General features: G+C 40.8%; 1 protein-coding gene across 1 annotated transcript in view; it reads right to left on the bottom strand.

The window, feature by feature from the left end:
• The window catches only part of NEK11 (NIMA related kinase 11), a 426,840-nt gene that overhangs the window by 193,920 nt on the left and 216,533 nt on the right, over positions 1-16,387 (bottom strand). Inside the window, exons 7-8 of the mRNA XM_088463785.1 lie at positions 15,738-15,887; positions 15,572-15,650 (exon numbers count right to left, since the gene is read on the bottom strand). Of these exons, the coding sequence (XP_088319911.1) occupies positions 15,572-15,650; positions 15,738-15,887 (229 nt within the window). The remainder of the gene's footprint in view (positions 1-15,571; positions 15,651-15,737; positions 15,888-16,387) is intronic.

Genomic DNA, 16,387 nt, shown 5'->3' with positions numbered 1-16,387 from the left:
AAAAAATAAGGGTAAACTCACAACATTTTTTCCCCTATTTTCCAGTACCAGCCCAGGCTGAGAGGTCCAGGGCTGGTTACTTATTAATTTTGGGGGGAGGAACCCCACGCATTTTTTAAAAAATTGTAACTCTTTTTTTACATTTTAACCTAACAAAGCCTGCACAGATCATAATGATCTTTGCAGTGCTTCACCTCCACAGCAGATTGATGGCAGGTTTGCTGTTGGATCTGGTGCGGTATAGAGGTTTGAAATCTGATGGGTAACAACGTCGGGTTTCAAATGACAGTAAAACCAATGCATAGTAAAAGCTGAGTTTTTTTAGACTGCAATCTGACATCAATACCCAGTTTTTAAATAGACTCTAAAACCACCAGTTAGTAAATTTAGCCCCTAGTCTCTGTTCTCAGGCCGGGGATGACTAAACAAGTTACTGGGATGTGGAAAAGTCTGCACAGGTGCGCTATATAAAAGTACAGTATGAACGACACATGAAAAGTCCAACCTCCTGCTCATTATAGCATCATTCATGGTTTAAAATAAATGAGAGTCATAGGTATTGGGATTATCTTTCTTTCTTTGGCTATTTGTGTGTTTAATGATTTTCCTATATTGGGCAGAGAGCATCCCCTGCAATTCTACCCATATTGTTACTTTTACAATCCACTCCAAACGTCACACATTTATATAATCTCCCAACACAAAACTCAGGGCCTGATTTAGAGGTGGATGCAAATTATGTTGCGGCTACGATACCGTATGCAGCAGTTGTGTGAAACTATACAAATGTGACAGCCACTAGTGGCATCTCAAGTCCGCCGCTTGCATTCACAGGCACAACATTAGTCACACATCTGTCGCAGTATTGATGATCTGAGAAACCCTTTGGTTGCTCTGAATGTATGTCTCAAGTAAGCCATCGGAGCCTTAACCACTGCGTATGAATTTGCATGTAAAAAGTTGTGACACGTCTGCAATTGAGTCCCTACCCCTCCGTTACCTCCCACAAACACTCACTGACTGTCAATCACTCTGCGTCCAAGCCCTCATCGGTAATGAAACTTGGCATATGGGCAGTAGGACTCATACGCATTACAAAAATAATAGCCCAACACCACAAACATCAGCATTGTGTCCAATCAGATCCTCAGCCTTGAATGATGACTCCAATCGCTGTCTATATCCCTCCTTTTAACACGTTCTATGTCACATAAAATGTCATACATGACAAAGGTACAGTAATGTACAAACAACTATCTATGAGTGACAATCACACATAGTGTATCTTCGCACAATGCACAAATATAGTGGCATGATGTCACCAGGGCATGTAGACATTAAGTCAACACCATAATATTGACATAGTCTGAATGTCGACATTCAGAATGCTGCCATGTACAAAATGTCAACATTCACAATGTCAACATTGTCAGAATGCCGATACCTGATTTTAGGGTTAGGGTTAGCCTTCAGTTAGGGTTAGGAGTGTGTTCGGGTTAGACTGCCATTAGTGGTGATAATTCTGAGTGCGCTGGTGTCATTATAAATAGAAATGGTATACTTTCCTTAGAATTCTACACACTGGGTCTCGTGTGTTAGTGGCATTCCTTAGTATTGATAGTTTGCCTTGAGGAAGGGAGCTACTGTCTCCTGAAATGCTTTTGCAGAGTGTGACAGGAGATATCTGGAGATACACTTGGATAAGGACTGTGGATGAGGTTTCTGGAGACCTCCACCATATTGTTTTTCATACTCCCTATTCAAGGAGACTTCTGGTAATTCTCCCATTTTTTTAACCCATGTGGATTACTGCATATAATTTTTGCTATGTTTTATTGTTATGTGAGACAGATCTATTGAACAATTAGTCCACTTTTCAATCCATGACGTACTACACCATATTCTCTACACGATTTCTTGTTTTTCATGATATGAAACAAACTATAGATTCTAAGGAATGCCACTAACACACGTAACCCAGTGTGTAGAATGCTAAGGAAAGTATACCATTTCTATTTGTTATGACACCAGCGCACTCAGAATTATCATCACTTCTTTATTTTGTTTGATTTAGATAGTTAGTGAAGGGTACTATCGTTTAATTTTTCAGTCTGCTGCTATTAAGGTGTCAGTTACGCCAGGGGCACTCCAGCAATATTTACTGTATTGTTGAAACCGGATAATTGGGTAAGACAGAATCTGTTTGCAATCTAGAAAACCTGAAAGACACCATCTTGTGAATGGCAGCAAGACTCCATTTTAGAAAAAGAAAGCTTACACTTGCGCCATTTTGTCAAAAATACATAGTACACAATCCACAGTGCAAAATTGATAAAAGTAGCAATTTTGTTACTCACAACGCAAAGTTGCTAAAAAGTAACACGAACTGCTTTTTAATAATCTTCCCCAACACATACCGACAGTTTTCAGCACACATAAAAATTACTTCCCAACTTGATAAAATCTCACAGCACTATTTTGTAAAAAAAAAAATAGATAGTCAGCCTTCCCTCAAACGCATGCAGATAGTGTTTAACATAAACACTAACTTATTAGCATTTGGAATACTATACAAAGCCCATCCTGGAGAAAATCCCTATACCATAACACGACACAAAAAAAGTGGTGCTATGAGCATTTTTACATAAGAATATATGAGCTGTGGCAATTGTAATGTAGCCTAGTTATGGAGCTACACAATTGAGTCCATCCCCACAACCAAAACAAGCAGAATAAAGAGTGAGGCTCCGACTGCACTGCTGGGAGCCTCCACCCTGTATGAGAACTAAATACACTGTATAAACACATTTTGCAATTGCAGTTTAAAAACATTAGAAAAATACATGTGTGCTTATGTGTGTATGTATATATATATATATATATATATATATATATGTGTGTGCATGTGGCCCATCATGCATGGACTTACGTGTATAATATCACACACAGACTTATATTTGAAAAGTAGCAAAAATTCCCTGCAACTCATTCACACAATGTTAAACAGAACACAGTCAGCTTTTTAGTGATCCTTCCCAAAATCATACTGGCATGGCCACACACACACATAGATGCCCTTACAGCTTAGTGCTGCTCGCTGAGTGCCCCACCGACCCTCAGACGCACAACGCAATTCAGTGCTGTTTCTCCCCGCATACATACATTTAAAAGCAATGGTCCCGTAACGCAAAAAGGATAATTATTACTTGGTTTAAACGCAATGTCAGTATATAAAGAAATTAATATTTTCTGTAACTATGGCTTAGTAAATGACAATTGGACTGTGTTTGGTGCCGTACTGATCTACTCTGTTTCAACAGCGCTCCGGTGGCATCGGTGAGAAGATCAGAACATGTGGCTATGAAATATGAATGTTAGAGAGAATAACTTCTTGAAATGTTGTATGCCATAGTTTAGACTAGATTTATTATGCAGCGGGAAAGTGGACACAATCATGTTGTTGGAGGCTGGGTTGTGTCTTTGCACTGACCTATGAATTGTACCGTAACGGAAGAAGCAAGAAGAGGAACCAATGAGAACCTGCCAACGTATTCTATTGTATTGCTTATCCCAGTACGGGTATATATGTGAGTGCTCTGAAACAAGATGCCAGTCTGCAGTGTTCCTGTTATGCTGTTCGATGGAGGTCTCATTATTGATGCCGGTAACTGGTCCCAGAGCGCACGCGTATGTATTGACTGTACCTTATGACCTAATGTTTGTACAATTTATTTTGCGCTCATTGTTAGATCATAGCGTGTTAACATCTGTACTTTTACCTGAATAATAATCTTTAGCGCGTTGGACCGCTATTCAACTGTCTTAGAGTTTTATTAATGGTATAATTAAACACAGCGCTAATTAGCGACATCCTGTGGTTTTAGAAGGTATAGGCAGGTTTTGTCTTAGAGGTTCTAGGCAGGTGAATCTTAGAGGTTTATAGGCAGGAATGTACTAAAGGTTTATTTACGATTCAACAGTTGGGGGCTTGTAGGTTTATCACGTTATCTGATACACGGTAACACTCGGTCAGTTCTCTCTCAGCAAAAGGGTGGAGGCGCCTTTTGAGAGACGCATTAGTCTTTCATTACCACAGTGTTGCTGAGAGAGTACTGCCGGTTATTGTGTAGAGGAAGCGCTGATCAGAATCCAGGGACAAGAGAGGAAAAAAGTTTTTTTCCTCTGTTGATAGAACCTTACGTTTAGAGGGGTGCCGCAGTATTGAGTACGCGGCTGAGACGCATTTTTGCGTACGCAGTTAAAAAGTCATTATATGGTTGTGTGGTAGTCGCATTATTGTGTATGCGACTGGTCGCACAACAGCGTATACGTACTTCTGGTTGTGCTGCCATGTGTTTGAACAAAGCCATTGAGGCTTACATTTTTTTCTATTACCAATATCTGGGTTAAACGTGTATTTTTCTGCGCAGGAAAAAAAGTGTGTAACAGTGAATACTTGTTGAACAAAGTTAAGGGTATCGTATGATCCTTAAGGGCTAGGTGCAAGGGTTAGCCTAGCCGCTCGGTAAGCAGCTTTACCGTTCTATACACAGTAGCAAGTGTACATGTTGTCTTTGTTGTATAGAGGTGCGTGAGAGTAGCCGACATATAAACTCTCATAGGTTTGGAAGTTGCCTTACTAAATCTTATCCAGGTGTTGAAGTTGCCTTTTTCAAATCTTATCCAGGTGTGGAAGTTGCCTTACTAAATCTTATCCAGGTGTGTGGGCACCGCCGACTTAAATCGTCCACAGGTAAATGAAAGTGTCTTGATTGTCTTTCACCGGCTTAAATCTTTATTGAAAAGCGTAGGAGTTGTCTCAGAATGGGAGCCATGCAAACAGTAGAGATGTTAGGCAATGATGTGCTGCTAATGGAGGCGCTGATTGGATCGGCCCGTCGTATCATGCATACCAAGTACGGTACTTATGCAATAAGGTATTGTGATTTATGGTTTAATATGACGAGGAAGAGTGTTAGACCGTTTCCCAGAATTGGTAGTTTTGATAAAAATGTGTTAGACAATGTCCGGGATCACATCAGTTTGATGCGCTCCCGAGAGAAAAAGGTTATATATTTTGAATGTTTAAAACTGTGGCAGCACGAGGGAGAAATGTGGCTGAAGAATGTACCCGCGACGCAAACGGGCATGGCGGGCACAGTCTCGGGCAATGCGTTGGTGACGCTAAATAGCGCTATGGACGCATCGCTTGATAGTGCGCACACACTGCAAGGTGGCATTGCAGAAGGTAGTACAGATGGTTCATGCGCACCACCGCCACCCTATGCGGATGGGGGTGTAGGTGCAGTCAATGTAAAAAAAAAACATAAAAATGGAACAAGCAACTTGTACCCTCTCTTAAGCAATTATAAAGAAAATGTTTATGATGTGGATGATGAGCCTATTGTAATGTCTGCCATTTCTCATGCTGTGCAAATGATAGATGCTGCATCACCACAATCACGGGTGGTGCCGCCATCTCCATCGGTAACAGCAAGGGAAGTGTTAACACACTCTGCACCCGTAGAGGAAGTTGTTAATACCATACATAGCAGCAGCAGATTAAACCCCCAGCCAGGTAACCAGGTCAGAGGTAGCAACGCTGCCGGTCTGCATACCATTCAGACAATAACTGTTCCGAATGGAAATGCAGACACAAACGGTATAGTGCCCACGAGGGAAGTAGTAATGCATTGTCCTTGGACAAGAGCAGAACTAAATTCCATCATAAATGATTTCCCCGATCCCAAAAAGAAATTAGCCAAATGTCAAAGATTTTTGAGAAATTTGGGTAGTTCACATGAACCCACTAATAAAGATTGGCGTGTGGTGTTAAGGGTCTGTCTGCCATGCAATACCGACGTGACAAAATTTATCATGGATTGTGTATTGGATGGTGACGTCCCCTTAACAGATCAAGTAAACCAAGGTAACATTTCCCGCATTGTAACTCAACTAGGTATATATTTTCCAGTAGTAGTTAACTGGAACAAAATTTTCACCATTAAACAAAAAGAGAGTGAGACTGCAGAAGATTACTGCGATCGGGCTCTGCAGGCTATCACCCAGTACACTGGGATAGAGGATATTAAAGATAGCACTCACCACAGGGGGATGATAGTTACGGTACTTGTGGACGGTCTGAAAGAGAATTTAAAAACTCGGGTTCAGACCTCACAGCCTGGCTGGCGGGGACTTACAATAGATACCGTCATAGAGAAACTACTGGCTGTCAGTATACAAGCTCTTGAGGGAATGACGGTAACATCACAGCCAACAGACACACTTGCACTTGCACACACACACTCGCTTCTGAACAAGTATGTGCTCTCACTAACCCCACTCAACAACAAACACAACTCTATCCCACTAACCCGATGCAACCACAGGTCCCAGGATATCCACCAACTTCTTATCCCCCACAATACCCTTACCCTCCCTATCCTTACCCATATCCACCACCTTTACCCTCTGCGCAAACCTCACAACACCACATGTCTTCACCCGAAACACGAACCTGTTTTAACTGTAAACAAACAGGACACTTAAGTAGAAACTGTACAGTAAAAGGAGTAGGGATCCCACATCAGGGAAGACCTAGATATCCCCATAAGGGATATGCACAGAGGCCAGCAAATGTTCAGCAGGCACCAGCTCCAATTGTAGCCGTAAATGCTTTATTGGAGAATGGTAGCCAACGCTAGGGGTCAGGTCATACCTGTTGTCTACAGATGGTCAGGTTAACGGGAAGTACTAGGGAAGAACCGGTCATGATGGTTGATGTAGCTGGTACTGAATATCTTTTTCTTGTAGACACAGGGGCGACCAGGTCGGTGCTAAAATCTCCTGTTAATTTGCAGGTGACCAACGAGACAGTACCAACAATGGGTGTAACAGGTAAAGTGGAACATTATCCTTTAACAAAGTCAACAGAGGTTACTATTGGGCCGTTGCAATCCAGACATTCTTTTCTCCTGGCTGCTGCGGCTCCTACTAACCTACTGGGCAGAGACTTGTTATGTAAAATGGGATGTGTTATATATTGCACTCCTGATGGTGTATTTTTAGATATCCCAGAGAGAATGAAATACGAGGTGCGGGATATGTTAGACACTCCTCAAAGGATAATGTATCACTCAGTTTTAAATGAAACTCCATCACAGGTAGATGAAATGTTGTCCCTAATTCCAGATTCCCTTTGGACTAAAGATGGACAGGACAATGGATTAATGGCAAACGTAAGCCCTGTAATGGTAAATTTAAAAAGCGGAAGGCAAGTCCCAAAAATTCCCCAATACCCACTAAAACAGGAGGTAGAGTTAGGGGTGTATCCCATAATTGAGCGGTTATTGCAGCAGGGAATTTTAGTCCGTACAGCAAGTGTAGCCAACAGCCCCATTTTTCCAGTGAAGAAGGCTGGTGGGAGGGGTTATAGGCTGGTACAAGACCTTAGAAGGGTTAATAAGGTGGTAGAGAGCCAATTTCCCGTAGTGCCGAATCCAGCTGTCATCCTTATGTAAATTCCACCAAATGCAACCCATTTCACTGTCATTGACCTTCGTTCTGCTTTCTTTTCTGTACCTCTTCATCCTGACTGTCAGTACCTATTTGCATTCACATACAGGGGTGTACAATACACATGGACACGATTACCCCAGGGTTCCACAGACAGACCCAGTATCTTTTCCCAGGCATTACACGATTGTTTACAGTCTTTTCAACCCGCCAATGGATCTGTTCTAATTCAATATGTAGACGATTTATTGCTATGTTCTGACTCGTTTATGTCATGTTTGAATGATACTAAACTTTTGTTGCTTCATCTCTCGCAAACAGGACACAAGGTTGCTAAGGACAAACTACAGCCGTGCCAATTTAGAGTTAAATACTTGGGACACTGCCTAACCCAGGGGCTGCGACATCTCACTACAGATAGAATCCAGGCTATACAAAACATGACACTGCCACGTAACCAACAGCAAATCCGTACCTTCTTGGGAATGTGTGGATATTGTAGAATGTGGATCCCAGGTTTTTCTATTTTGGCCTTACCTTTACAGGAATTAGTCTCTTCCTCAAAGCCCGATCGTGTCATACACACAGAGGAATCAGAACAGGCTTTCCTTAATCTTAAGGATAGTCTGACAAGAGCTCCTGCATTGGGAATACCTGATTATGAAAAACCTTTTGATTTGTATTGTACGGAAGCTGATGGTTGTGCTGCAGGTGTCCTTACACAAAAACATGGGGATGCCAGTAGGCCCGTAGCATATTACAGTACACAATTGGACACTGTGGCGAGATCACTCCCAACCTGTTTGAGAAGTGTAGCAGCAACGGCTCTATTGGTCAGCAAAAGTGAGGATGTGGTATTGGGCCATGATATGATTGTCTATACCCCACATGCTGTGTCTGCCCTGTTGAACTCTGCCCAAACCAGACACGTATCCTCAGCTAGATTCACCAAATGGGAACTAGCTCTAATAGCACCCTCAAACATCACTATAAAGCGGTGTAATACGTTAAATCCAGCAACGTACTTACCGTATGTGCATAAGAAGGCACAAAGGGTGGAGGATGAGTCTCTGGTAGAAAGTGAGTTTTGCAAAGGTATTGATACGCATGATTGTATGGATTATCTTAACCAGACCTTTACCGCTAGACCTGACATACGTGACAAACCTTTAGAGAATGCAGATGTGACACTTTACATGGATGGGAGTTGCCACAGACAAACGGACACAGGTGAGTTATGTACAGGTTATGCTGTTGTAGATGACACAGACCTCATAGAAGCTGAACCTCTTGGTCCTCCTCACTCAGCCCAAGTGGCGGAGTTAGTAGCACTGAGAAGAGCGTGTGAATTGGCAGCAGGCAAATCTGCCAACATTTACACTGACTCTAGGTGTGCACTCGGGGTGGTTCATGATTTTGGAGCTCTGTGGTGTCTGAGAAATTTTATGACAGCAGCAGGCACACCAGTCGCACATTCCAGACACATAAAAGGATTATTAAAAGCAATTCAGTTGCCCACAATGGTAGCAGTAATAAAGTGTAAAGCCCACACATGTAAGGAAGATCCGGTATCATTGGGCAACAACAGGGCAGATGAAGCTGCCAAGTGGGCAGCAGGTTTAAAAACAAATGTACCCATAGAACAAGTAATGGTTTTCCAAACAGTTGACATGCAGAAATTAATTGAGATGCAAAATTTGTGTTCTACCCAAGAGAAAGCAACCTGGAAGTCTAAGGCATATGGGCAAGAGCCCTCTGGACTCTGGAGGGACGGACAAGGTAAGCCGGTGGCACCTAAGGTGTATTACCCAAGCCTGGCAGAGGCAGCGCACGGACTGACTCACTTGGGAAAACAAGGTATGTGTAAGTTAGTGAAGGCATATTGGTGCGCACCAGGTTTTTCTTCACAAGCAGAAAAGAGAGCAATGTCCTGTCTGACCTGTTTGAGGAAGAACATAGGGAAAATGATCCCTACCGAACCATCCCACATTCCCCCGACTGACGGTCCTTTCCAGGTAATACAAATTGATTTCATCCAATTACCACCCTGCAGGAATCTCAAGCATGTGTTAGTTTGTACCGATGTATTTTCTAATTGGGTAGAGGCATACCCAGCGGCCACTTATACTGCTGTATTCACTGCTAAAAAGATTGTACAGGAATTTGTATGCAGGTATGGTATCCCTAGAATGATTGAAAGTGATAGGGGTACCCATTTCACCGGGGACGTCTTCCATATAATGTGTAAATTGATGGGTATTGATAGCAAACTCCACACCCCATATCGATCCCAAGCCAGTGCCAAGGTGGAGAGAGTGAACGGCACTATTAAAAACAAATTAAGTAAGATCATGGCTGAGACTGGACTAGCATGGCCAGAAGCACTACCTTTGGTCCTACATAGCATAAGGACCACTCTTAGGCCTCCACTTAATCTGTCCCCATTTGAAATACTGTTTGGTAGACAACCTCATTTAATTATAAGCCCACAGGAAGACCTGAAGAGTAACAGCGAGGTCACTGTTAAGTATCTTATAACAATGAGCAAACAGTTGCAGCAACAACAGCAGAAATTGAAATTGTTGTCACCCGATATGCCAGAGATAAACTGTCATGATGTAAAACCTGGAGAATATGTTATGATCCGAAATTTTTTATGCTCAGGTTGCCTAATAGATCGATGGGAGGGGCCATACCAGGTGCTGTTGACGAGTGCCACATCCTAGAAGGTGGCCGAGAGAGATACCTGGGTCCATGCCACTCACTGCAGAAAGGTTAATCAACCGGTGGAGAAGCAGGGCAGAGTTGAAGCAGATAATGAGGATCTGGCAATTGCGAACCTGTTCCGGGAAAATTAAAAGGTGACAGTGAGAAACCTGAGCTAAAAGAAAATTGTAGATCAGTGTCACAGCAAAAGAACCATTCTGCTGTGTTCATGTGTGTACTCTTCTTTCAGAATTTCCATCATGATTGGTTTATCTGGAGATTCCTGGTTCTTGTGACGGAGGATAGATGGAGGAGGCGGGAGCTGATGCTGGTGTAATGGAGTGAAATCGAGAGGAGGAGTGCTATACCAAACCAGGGGAGTGCTGGTCCAATTTCAGTACAGTAAATTGTTGTGAAAATATGAATAACAATACTAAGGAAGAACTGTATTACAATCCTGAGTTATGATGTAGTGTATAACAATGTAGCCTGAGTTTGAGTGGTCGTGCATGGATATAACGTTTATGTTATTTTAAGTCATCTTAGGTAATGCAGTCCCAACCCCTTTCAAGGCTCCCCTTATAGGATAGGTGCATCCCCACATCTTTCCCATGATCCCTTAAGGATACGCAGTGTGCGTATAAGCGCAGTTTTATGTCCCTCCCGGAGACGCATTATCTGAATGGTTCTAATGACCACACTGTGTCATACCATAATAACATTGAACGGTATATTCTCATGCATGGCTAAACAGATTCAGAATAGGTTGTGATAGCGCTTGATTGGCTATCAAAGGGTGGTCTGTCGAAACCGGATAATTGAGTAAGACAGAATCTGTTTGCAATCTAGAAAACCTGAAAGATGCCATCTTGTGAATGGCAGCAAGACTCCATTTTAGAAAAAGAAAGCTTACACAAGCGCCATTTTGTCAAAAATACATAGTACACAATCCACAGTGCAAAATTGATAAAAGTAGCAATTTTGCTACTCACAACGCAAAGTTGCTAAAAAGTAACCCAAACAGCTTTTTAATAATCTTCCCCAACACATACCGACAGTTTTCAGCACACATAAAAATGACTTCCCAACTTGATAAAATCTCACAGCACTATTTTGTAAAAAAAAAATAGATAGTCAGCCTTCCCTCAAACGCATGCAGACAGTGTTTAACATAAACACTAACTTATTAGCATTTGGAATACTATACAAAGCCCATCCTGGAGAAAATCCCTATACCATAACACGACACAATATACCATGGTGCTATGAGCATTTTTACATAAGAATATATGAGCTGTGGCAATTGTAATGTAGCCTAGCTATGGAGCTACACAATTGAGTCCATCCCCACAACCAAAACAAGCAGAATAAAGAGTGAGGCTCCGACTGCACTGCTGGGAGCCTCCACCCTGTATGAGAACTAAATTCACTGTATAAACACATTTTGCAATTGCAGTTTAAAAACATCAGAAAAATACATGTGTGCTTGTGTATATATATATATATATATATATATATGTATATGTGTGTGCATGTGGCCCATCATGCATGGACTTACGTGTATAATATCACACACAGACTTATATTTGAAAAGTAGCAAAATTCCCTGCAACTCATTCACACAATGTTAAACAGAACACAGTCAGCTTTTTAGTGATCCTTCCCAAAATCATACTGGCATGGCCACACACACACATAGATGCCCTTACAGCTTAGTGCTGCTCGCTGAGTGCCCCACCGACCCTCAGACGCACAACGCAATTCAGTGCTGTTTCTCCCCGCATACATACATTTAAAAGCAATGGTCCCGTAACGCAAAAAGGATAATTATTACTTGGTTTAAACGCAATGTCAGTATATAAAGAAATTAATGTTTTCTGTAACTATGGCTTAGTAAATGACAATTGGACTGTGTTTGGTGCCGTACTGATCTACTCTGTTTCAACAGCGTTCCGGTGGCATCAGTGAGAAGATCAGAACATGCGGCTATGAAATATGAATATTAGAGAGAATAACTTCTTGAAATGTTGTATGCCATAGTTTAGACTAGATTTATTATGCAGCGGGAAAGTGGACACAATCAGGTTGTTGGAGGCTGGGTTGTGTCTTTGCACTGACCTATGAATTGTACCGTAACGGAAGAAGCAAGAAGAGGAACCAATGAGAACCTGCCAACGTATTCTATTGTATTGCTTATCCCAGTACGGGTATATATGTGAGTGCTCTGAAACAAGATGCCAGTCTGCAGTGTTCCTGTTATGCTGTTTGACAGAGGTCTCATTATTGATGCCGGTAACTGGTCCCAGAGCGCACGCGTATGTATTGACTGTACCTTATGACCTAATGTTTGTACAATTTATTTTGCGCTCATTGTTAGATCATAGCGTGGTAACATCTGTACTTTTACCTGAATAATAATCTTTAGGGCGTTGGACCGCTATTCAACTGTCTTAGAGTTTTATTAATGGTATAATTAAACACAGCGCTAATTAGCGACATCTTGTGGTTTTAGAAGGTATAGGCAGGTTTTGTCTTAGAGGTTCTAGGCAGGTGAATCTTAGAGGTTTATAGGCAGGAATGTACTAAAGGTTTATTTACGATTCAACAGTATATATATATATAGATTCTGCCATTAGTGTTAGGCTCCGTGCTGTGTTTACATGTAAAATCCCATTGTTGGCAATCTGGCAATGAAAACATTATGTCAGTGTCTACACATCGTAAATGTGGACATGCTATATGGCAACATTCTGAACATGTTGACATTAGAATCATGTCGACATTATGCTGTGGACATTCTAAATGCTAACATAATATACCACACCTGGCACCAGGCATTATTTGAACTGAAGACCAGCAGCTTTTCAGCTTTGCAACTTAAATTATATTTTTTGTATTGTCAGACAACGTGCGCACAGAGCTACACGGGGGAGGGGGGCAATTTGGTTCCAGGTGATGTTCAGTCAGGAGATAAGGCCGTGCAAATCACCCAGAAATGTGGTAGAGTAGCATCACCCATTTTTCTGCAAACCTCTACAGGAGCGCGGTGTATTGTAAGCAATGTTGAGGTTAAGAAGACGTGCCACCATTATGAATGCTGAGATGCTGTTTCAATGGAACTTTCAATTATTAATATTATTGTAGGTTATTCCTTGATGAAACATTGACAATAATAAAGTTAATTATGTTGTTAAAAAAATGATCTGCTACTCTGCCCTAATATCCTGACAACCTAAGTCCCAATAGTGTAGTTGGCAGATGACCACATACACAAAAACAAATGCATTTCTAGCCAGAAACTAATAAAATGTGGATGGGATATAATTGTTACTGCCATCTCTGAGGTTGGTGGACATTGCAGTGGTTTCAGGTTAAATTGTTTTAAATTGTCCAAATTAATTGACAAAATATCCACATTTGTGGCCATATTCAGAAATAATTGTGTTGATCCCGGAGTACTTCAATCCCAAAATGTCTTAAATGTTATCTTCCACTTATGCCATTTGTTGGCAATATGTGGCTAATGTGTGCAAATAAGAGGAAAGGCACAGATTGAACCTTATGGGGCTGGTTCTCAGTAGCACACTTTACCTATGTTCACCAAATTAGTGATTTTTTTGCGACTGTGCATGTGTCTAAATCACTAAAAAGGCACAAGGTACATTCCTATACAAAGCCTATTATACTTCAAACAGAAGTAAGTTCAATACCATAGGGGGCTGTTTATGAAGAAAGAAGCTGTATACCAACCAGTGACAAGAGACTGCTTTTTGCTTAATTGATAAGCATATGCAATTACATCAATGCTATAATGTTAGCAATGTGCGCTGCCCCCCATGTTTTGGTTTTGGATCTGGATTCATCTTTGTGTTTTGGTTTAGGATCTGGGTTTTTTTTTTATGTTTTTTAAAAACAGCTAAAATCATGTCATTTTTACAGTCCAAAACCAGAAATTCAGATGAAAAATCCGAATTCTGAACCGTGGGAATATCAGAAGCGCAATTCGGATCTGTCCAGATCTCCTCAGAAGATCAGAACCATGACTCGGATCTGATCGGATCTCCTCAGGAGATCAGAACCGTGACTCGGATCTGACCGGATCTCCTCAGAAGAACAGAACCGTGACTCGGATCTGACCGGATCTCCTCAGAAGAACAGAACCGTGACTCGGATCTGACCGGATCTCCTCAGAAGAACAGAACCGTGACTCGTATCTGACCGGATCTCCTCTGGAGATCTGAACCACAACTCAGTTTGGTTCATGTTCTAGACATTCGGGTAGATTTGGACTTACTGGACAGCTGAACCACATATTTCTAGTAATACAGGTTGAGGCTCCCATATCCAAATATTCTGAAATACGGAATATTCCAAAATACGGAATATTCCGAAATGCGGAATAATTTTGGCATCACTGAGATAATGAAACCTTTGATTTTTGATGGTTCAATGTACACAAACTTTGTCTAAGGCACAAATTATTAAAAATATTGTTTAAAATTACCTTCAGGCTGTGTGTATAAGGTGTATATGAAACATAAATGAATTTCATTTCCGTACACAAACTTTGCTTGAGCTACAAAATTATTACAAATATTGTATAAAATTACCTGCAGGCTGTGTGTATAAGGTGTACATAACACATAAATGCATTCTGTGTGTATATTGGGGTCCCAATTCCCAAGATATTTCATTATGATATGCAAATATTCCAAAATACGGAATATTCCGTTATCCAGAATAGCCCTGGTCCCTAGCATGTTGGATATGGGAGACTCAACCTGTATATGATTTTTTTTTTGTTCTCCATGCTATCTCATTAAGAAATAACACACTCTGCACCAAGGTGCACATACTATTTTAATATAAAATTATTTTGGAAGTTTCTGTTGCTTCTTTGATGGCCAGGCTGCAGGGCGATTATAAAGCACTCGTATAACACTTTGGGGGAGATTTCTATTATTTGTTTGTATATGTAACTCAATACTTACATGTCTATCTGTAACTCTGCAGTTGGCTTGTTCATCTGACATTGCTAATGACACCGCCTAATAATCTAAATTTCCGTACCAATTTCCAGATCCCTATAAGTGGGTACTCTGTACTAAGGTATGGGGACTAGTCTATCTGGATATGGGTGGGATCCATCTGGGTATATCAGGTAATCTCTGGTGGATAAGGACATGGTTTTTTTTTTTGCCCTATATTTCCTTTCAGGAATGTGGAGAGCAATGTATATTATTACTACTAAAATATACACTTTACTAAATATAAAAAAAATAAAAAAAATCCACTGCTTAAAATAAATCTCAATTGCATGTAATAAATATGTACTGGTTATTTTCTGTACCTGTAGTTTCTCTGTTATATAAGGAACCTGCAGAATTTCTCCAGCTACGGGGCGAAGAGAAGGATCTTTGCTCAGCATCCTGAAATTGAAAATGTAGTACTGTAAAGTGGAAGTAGCATTAAGAAAAGCAAAGAGTATCATATAGAAACAAAAAGCCATACAATACCTGTTCATTAGTAAATTAAGGTCACTAGAGTAACGATCAGGCAGAGATGGTGTTGGACCTTCCACAATTTTTAGAACAACAGCTAAAAAACTATGGCCAGTAAACGCATGTTCCAAGCAGCACATTTCATGAAGAATGCAACCAACAGACCTATAAAACATATATGAGGTTAGACAAAGTTAAACATCATAAGATTTTCAGAACTTGTACAGATGTTCCACCTTAATGCTTGATATGCTTGCCTTGCATCTAGAGAAGGTGGAGCACTTTTCCGTTATTCACAATAAAACAAAGCACACGGACAGGCACATACAAATGTAAGGCTTTATTTGATTTAATACAGTTTATATTTATTTCTTTATATTTAATTGTGGTGACAAAACACCAACAACACTCATTATAAAATAATTCACCGTAAAATAGTAAGTGCCCTACAGTACAAGCTGAAGATTTAGCATTGTTTAACATCCTACTACTGTCTTATTTTAACTGAATGCATGTGCTAGCCAGAAAGAGCTGATTCAAGTCTGAATCTTGTTACTTCTGTGGAAATGTGCTTGGTGGGCACAAAGAGGCCTTGTGGGTCCAGATTCTGAAGATTGTAAATTAATCTTACTTTCTTTCCATTATAAAGATATGAAGAATGTATA

Source organism: Taudactylus pleione, unplaced genomic scaffold, assembly GCF_031769625.1.
Source record: "Taudactylus pleione unplaced genomic scaffold, aTauple2 ptg000053l, whole genome shotgun sequence".
NCBI classification, from domain to species: domain Eukaryota; kingdom Metazoa; phylum Chordata; class Amphibia; order Anura; family Myobatrachidae; genus Taudactylus; species Taudactylus pleione.
This window is presented reverse-complemented; position numbering and strand designations above follow the sequence as displayed.